The sequence below is a fragment of the Sinocyclocheilus rhinocerous genome, unplaced genomic scaffold (genome assembly GCF_001515625.1).
Source record: "Sinocyclocheilus rhinocerous isolate Xijiao unplaced genomic scaffold, SAMN03320098_v1.1 scaffold534, whole genome shotgun sequence".
NCBI classification, from domain to species: Eukaryota; Metazoa; Chordata; class Actinopteri; order Cypriniformes; family Cyprinidae; genus Sinocyclocheilus; species Sinocyclocheilus rhinocerous.
In genome coordinates this window covers 839,164-846,746 of record NW_015646352.1, presented here as the reverse complement: position 1 = coordinate 846,746, position 7,583 = coordinate 839,164, and the positions used below count along the sequence as shown (strand labels likewise).

Genomic DNA, 7,583 nt, shown 5'->3' with positions numbered 1-7,583 from the left:
TATTGAAAAAAATTATATCGCGATACATATTGATATTGAATTATTGTCCAGCCCTAGGTTATCAATATCGGTCATTTTCAAAACCGATTTGCCGATCAAATCATTTAAAAGCATTTAAAGAAAGTTTTTGTCAGAGCCCTTGTTATTATTAATTTTGACATTAATCACACATATATATATATATATATATATACAGTATATCAAAGGAGGAATAAATTGCATAAATGAAGGCGAGACACTGCAGGTGAATAGGGTAAAAGAAATAACTAATAGTTATCGCCTTACTTACCCAGCTGATTGATTACATTGATAATTGCAAACACTTTTTGCATTACTAAATGTTAGTTTTTCTAAAAAGTTTTCTAAAATGTTAGGTTTAGATATGCAAACGAGTCATTATTTAATGAAATATGCGCTAATTTTGAAGTGGAGATTTATGGCTCAGTGTAGGAGAAAAAAACTCATTTTGAGAAAACGGCCTTTAAAAATATGCATTGTAATTGAAATCTATTGGCACAAATAGATAAAGTGCTATAAAATAAATACTTAACAGTGTCTTTTGGATGTTTTCTTTCCACTAGTCTGAAAAAATACTTTATGGAAAATCAAAAAGCCCAAAATCTCAAACTTGACAGGTGCATGAAAATTGTTTTTACCTGCAGTGTCTCCCCTTAAAATAGAATATATATATTAAACTAGAAAACAGTTGTAAAGCAGTTACCTGATGTCTCGAGTATCAGGGACTGTTCTGTTCAGTGGTAATCTGTTACTGAGGAACACATTGTATCCGAACTCTTGAAACTGCCTCTCTGCTTCCATCTGCTCCTCTTCTGTGAGTTCAGCTCCCCATGAACTGAAGAGAGGTGATTTTGGATACAACTTCTTAACCTCAGTTTTCTTTGTAATTTTCTGTTCCACAACAGCCTCTTTGACTTGATTTTTGACCTCTATTAATTTGGCTGAAAATGAAAGTATGTAAATTGAGATAATGATAAACTTCAAAATGTTCTCAAAATGAATGTATAATGAGCACAAACTCACCTATTTTATAAACTTGATTTTCAATGATCTTCAGTCTTCCAAGAACCTCCAGATCTTCTATCCTTTTCAACCTGTTGTCATTATTCCTCTCCTGTCTGATAAATGACATGTTCACGAGACTGTAAACTACGACACCAATAACTAACAAACACAGGACTCTTGCAGCAATCTTCATTTTCACAATGTCTTTGTGGCCATGATTTACAAGAAAAAAACAAAGAAGGTATACCAATGCCTATACATAAAGCGGACTGTCAACAAAGGTGTACTTTGATTTACACAAGACACCTCTGATATGAGATATAGGAGTGGTTAAAGTATTGCTGGTTTGGTCAGAAGTCAAAGTTCTTAAGAACCTATTAGTGTCTAACATATGATACAGGAAGTGATATATATATATATATATATATATATAAAATGTTATACTATAATAAACCAATTGGGGTTGGTAAGATTATTTAATGTTTTTTTTTTAAATTAAGTCTCTTATGCTAACCAAAGCTGAATTAATTTGATAAAAAATACAGTAAAAACAACAATAATATTGTGAAATATTATTACAATTTCAAACAGCAGTTTTGTATTTAAATATATTTTAAAATGTAATTTACTCCTGTGACGCAAAACTTTTTTAAAGATCATTACTCCAGTCTTCAGTGTCACATGATCCTCCAGAAATAATTTCAATATGCTGATTTAGTTCTCAAGAAATATTTATCAAAGTTGAAAAGTCGTTGTTTTTTTGCGGAAACCATGGTACATTTTTTTTCAGAATTCTTTGATGAATAGAAAGTTCAGAAAAACAGTATTTGTTAGAAAGACTAGAAAGGCTTTGAAAAATTAACTTTTTTGTAGTAATACAAATGCCTTACTGTCACTTTTGATCCATTTTAATGTATCTTTGCTGAATAAGTTATTTTCTTTCTATTTTTTTAGTAAAATTTACTTAAAAAAATTTTTTTAAAATAAGAAATGTTGAATGTAGCAACACAAAACAAAACTCTTGAATTAAATAATATATTGAATATCATGACCTTCACCTTAGAATGACATTAGCAAACAAAGTCATGTGATCAATGCTAATTTCTACTGAATATGTAAATCACCTATAACTTAGCATACAAGACCACAAGTAATCTTAAAGGCACTGAATATTAAATATAAATTCTTGTGTCTATGTTGTTCACAAAACGTTTAACATTTTAAAAAATCAGATCTGTCCCATCTGTAATTTTTTTCTATGTCGGGCAAATGTAAGAAAATGCATTGCACTCGGAAGAGGAAAAAAAACATGCAAAAGCTATAGGTTGAATATCTTTATTTATGTACAGAAAAAGTGAAACTAGACAACACGTGAGGACCAGCAGAGGTTCTGGTATCTCTTGTTTAATAGCTGACTGTTTTGGCAGCCTTGGTCTCTCCGAGCTCAGCATCCAGGTAGCGGTAACGGCGATGGCGACGCAAGGTTTCAATGGCCTTCTGCTCAATGGAGGAAGGTGTAATGCCCAAATCCTCCAGTCCTGGGAGGTCAGGGTACTTCATGTCCGTTGTGTGGAACTATAAATGAGGGTTTCAACCTTATTTGTTACGTTCTTGATAATATACTAAATGTATAATTTTGTAATGCTCTGAAACACATACCCGGTCGACTTTATCACAGGTCGTCCAGGGCTCGAAAGGGTTCATCTCAAAAAATCTTGCGATGAGGCTAAAACCAAAGAACACAAAGGGAATATATGTGGCTGCCAAAGTAGGTAAACTTCTGTAAATTGTCAGGTTAAAGGTGAAGGTTGTATGATTTTTATCAAACTACATTCTCTTAATCCATGGCATAAAGTCATGGCATTAAATGTTGCATTCACTGCAAAAAAATTTAATATCTTCCTCAGAATTTCTTGTTTTGTTTCCCAATACAAATATCTAAACATATTTAAATCAAGATAAATTTACTTCAGACACAAACTAAACATATGAAGTCTTGTTTTCTGAAGAATTGAACAAAGTTAACTGAGTTTATGCTTAAAACAAGAACAAACATTTGTCAATGGGGTATAAAAAAAACTTGTTTTCCCTTTGAATTTAGTTGATTTTCCAACTTGGCAGGTATGTGTTCTAGTTTTAGGCATAAACTCACTTCATTTTTATACATTTCTAATAAAACAAGACTTCTTATTTTATGTAATTTCGCTTCTTAAGTAAATGTAAAAGTTGTGTGATCAGAAGGTACAGTAATAGATATAATTCCATATTCTAGTGGTTGTATTCAAGCCATTTTTATGGTAAATTAAATTAAGTAATGGAGATCTGTTGTAAGTTGTACTTTCAAACTCTGAAGTGTTGCTAACACAAGCCATTTACATTTAGAGGCCATATTAAAGTATATTATACAGTTCCAGCTTATTCCTTACATTTTCTTTACTTGGGCTTAAAAACTCTTATAATTTACCTTCATAAAACCTGCAGAAACCTGTGACACTAGTGGCATACTTCACCTTTAAGATAAGTAATGTAAATTGATTTTTTAGGAAATGCTTACTGATAGAGAGGGCGAGGTATGGGGTAAGCCAAATATGGCCTGTGGGACAGAGCATATATGTACTCCACCAAGTCATGCAGTAGATACCGGTTGGGCCTGTGGAGCAAGAGATTCATATTGTTTCAGACATAAGAAACCATAGATTGAAAAGTGTGAATTTTCCAAAATTAGAAGACAGTGAAGGAGAAATTGGACCGGTTCTTACCCAACTAAAGCATATGTTTTCCCATTAGCATCGGGGTCTTTGATGGCATTAACGATGGCTTTGGCCACATCCACCACCTTTAAAAAAGCAAAATATTGCATCTTTAATCTGAAATAATCAGAGACCATGACCATGAATATTTACATAAGATCTTGTGTGATCTTGTCTGGTTGATACTCACATGAACAGGCTGTTTGAAGGTCTTCTTGCCAATTGCAATAAGAGGAACAGCTTTACCAAACCAACGCATGTCTAAACAACAACAATTACAGGAAATATCAATTTAACAAACGGGTGAACTGTCCCTTTAAGACAGACCAAATTCTACTTCTGTCATCACAAAACACATACAACAAGGCATATTTTTAATAGTTACAATCAGTAACTGATTTCAGGATATAATCAGACACCTACTAGCAAAGTGGTTCAAGAATCTATCCTCTCTTCCGAAGCACTCAGAGGGTTTCATAATGATGGCATCAGGGAACTCTTCCCACACCACTGCCTCACCTACAGCCTGCAAGAGTTAAACACATGACCAGTTATGACACAACAACTGTGCAATTATCCACTTTACCTTTGTAATGCATTATTATTGACTCTACCTACATCATTGGCTATTGACACACCCATGGTTTTAATTAAGCATATTACCACATTATTAAACCCTTACCTTATTCCTTAGGTACTTGGAAGGGCTGCGGATATCTGCATTAAGGTGGGACGTATGTATGAACTTTCTGATTCCGGCTTCACGTGCTGCCCTTGCGATCTGCTGGGGCATGGAGACGAAGACATCTTCAAACTTGTAGTTCCTTTAAAAGGGGAAAAAAGACAGCATGTTTTATAGAAATATAATCTATTTGAATACATCTACAAACCACCTTGTGGTATCCAAGTTAGAATTTTGTTTAGTTTAGGAAGAATTGTGTTCATTAGACAGGTTGAGGATCATTTGAGATATAGTAAAGCTCTGATGTTTTGGCACAGTAATTTGAAACAAAATCAAAACTGAAATGACAAAATTACTTGTGCGTGATTATCAAATTGCAAAGGTTGCTGTTTAATTAAATAAATATATGTGCTGCATGAGTTCGAGTGAAGCATGGCAGTGTGTTCCTACACATGAACAGCTCATCAATAAAAGTTTAATGTTTGAAAATTAAGAAATTAAGACAGCCATAAAATGAAAAAATAAAGTACAATTATTATAATAATATATTTTATTAAATACTTGATTGTTTTTGTTTACAGTGAATTATTACAATAGTAATATTTTTTGTTTTTAGTCATTTTTACATTTTATTTAGTAATATTTATATTATTACCATCATTATTGTATTATTATTATTATTATTATATAGCCATATTGATATATATTCACAAAACTCTGGCCAAATCATTCAGCCCTACAAACAAGCACAGTAAACATGGAATTTCTTTTAATTGTATTTTTAAAATCCCTACTTTCTAGTACCTGGTCTCCCACTCTCTTCCCACAAGGTTGGTCACCACGTTGGGAGTGAGAAATTGCTCTTTTGATCGATTCCTTATCCCTTGCATCCCATTCCTGTAAAAGCATCCTAACGCATTTTATTAGTTTAGGCCACATTCATTAGAGGGGAAACTCTTCCTCTGGATATAACACAAATGGTGGTGAGTGCATTTACCATAAAGATGATCTGGCCCATATCACCCATAGGTCTGAGGTACATGAGATCGTACTGGTCACATCGGTGAGGAATCACGATCTGGGAGCCCATACGTCCTAAAACAAACCCGTACAACTTTTCAAACCAATGAAACAGCAATGGATGGCTTGTAAGTGAATGAGGCTCATTTTGGTTTTTACAATGAATAATATCATGACTCACCGAGTCGGCTGACAACATATCTCCCCAGGAAGCCAGTGGCTCCGAACACTGTCGCAGCTACTCCACTGGAGGATGAGCGGCCTCCTTTTCCTCTGGGCACCACGGCATGATGGATCTTTCTGTGCTGAACGGTCACAGGACCAGCCGCCAGCAACACTGGAGAGCAGGTGCCTGACGACAGAAGAAATAAAAACAAAATATGTCTATTTAAATAATTCAAGTACTCTGACAAAACTGCATCTTAACCCTCTAAAGCCTACTGTATAATATTTGATACATGAATTTCTAAGGCCTCTAAAAGATCAACAGTCGAAACTTAGCTGAAAAATCTGTTCTACATGCCTTCTACAACAATGACTTCAATATGATATGCAAAGTTTTTTTTAAATTTTCTTTTACAAAAAGTATTCAAAAAATAATAATTCTGGCTTTTCAACATTCAGGCTTTACAGGGTTAATAGGGTAGTGCGAGTTTCAGAATAACAATACTTAGCATAACCTTATTACATGATAAAGGTTGCAGAACGTATAAAGGAATTAGAAAATAATAAAAGAAGCGTTCTGGGTGCACTTGTGATGTCTATAAATTCTCTCTAGGTATGTTTTGAGACAGTCTCCGATTATGCTGCACCGCACAGAGCACACAATTACTGCATTAAGTTGAAAATAATCAAAATAAAATCTTTCAGTAAATCTGCCCGTGTTTATAATTTTAAATGACATAGTAGCATATTTCTGACAACAGTAATATATCGCAACTGTACTAGTGCATAAATGAGGCCTGGTGTCATCAGCAGCCGGGGTCACAAAACACAAGACAACGACTTTCTTTAAACATCATCTAATCGCTATATTATTCGTTCTGTTAACAGCCTCAACCATAATAGTGTTTATATACAGTCCCACTGTGTGCATGGTAAACTAATCTAACTATGAACTCACCTGAAAGCTTGGGAAGGACACCCGCAGGACGGCAAATCAGAGTGACAACCGCCATGATTCTGGCCGTCAGCACGGAGAACGTAAGCTGGGGAGGGTCAAACTCAAACCGAAAAACGCCAAAGCTGAATTTTAGGGACGGTACGGTAAGAACTTATAGGAAGATATTTTTTTCTTGTATAATTTTAAGTACGTAGAAGTAGCAAAAACTAAGCTATAAATATATTATAAAAACAAAACAGAAAGCGTCGGGTTCGGACAATAGCCTATATAAAGGATTTTCCCCACTCTTTGCACTAACATTACCAGTTGTTTACATCAGAGGTAACGTTAAACCTATCAAATCAACATATAAAATATGTAAAAGTTATTTTTTGTACTTATTTTATTGTTTAAATACAGTATATCCGCTACACAGCAGAAAAACACAAGTTATTATCCAACTTTTCCAAAATACTTTAAAAATATAGTATATAAAATATAGTTTTAGTAGCTACATTATAATAACATCGAGTCTAAATATTAATGTAGTAGTGAATGAAAAAACATATTAAGTACATTTTGGGCTAAATAAATTATATTGAATGGACACCTACTAGCAACTACCTACTTGGGCCATAAGTCAGGCCCAAACCAAGTTTTGCATTTTAAAAAAAAATTCACATTCAGTACGGTAGGACTATTACATCTTTATTGTCATAGGTATGACAGTATTTTACAGACATTTTTCAGGAGACAATTTAAAATATTTAATTATAATACTGAAAGGCACTACCTAACACCCTTGATCCAAGACTTTCTTCTAAAATCCCATAAACTAAATTGTCAAGAATCAACAAAGGAGAGAGATAGCACATGGTAGTAAAAATCTATTTTTCTATTATAACAGATAAACAATATAAGAACAAGTAAAACCTTGTCTAATGTTTACATGACTTGGTGACATCCACACAGGGTGCATGGTATTTACCTTAAGAACTCTATATAC

The 7,583-nt window shown here is 33.8% G+C and overlaps 1 protein-coding gene and 1 pseudogene across 1 annotated transcript in view; both read right to left on the bottom strand.

The window, feature by feature from the left end:
• LOC107707422 (probable polypeptide N-acetylgalactosaminyltransferase 8) overlaps positions 1-1,216 on the bottom strand; it is a 4,711-nt gene extending 3,495 nt beyond the window's left edge. Inside the window, exons 1-2 of the mRNA XM_016511411.1 lie at positions 1,042-1,216; positions 722-959 (exon numbers count right to left, since the gene is read on the bottom strand). Of these exons, the coding sequence (XP_016366897.1) occupies positions 722-959; positions 1,042-1,216 (413 nt within the window). The remainder of the gene's footprint in view (positions 1-721; positions 960-1,041) is intronic.
• A 1,129-nt stretch (positions 1,217-2,345) lies between these two features.
• Positions 2,346-6,679, bottom strand: LOC107707421 (NADH dehydrogenase [ubiquinone] 1 alpha subcomplex subunit 9, mitochondrial-like; annotated as a pseudogene).
• Positions 6,680-7,583: the final 904 nt, after the last annotated feature.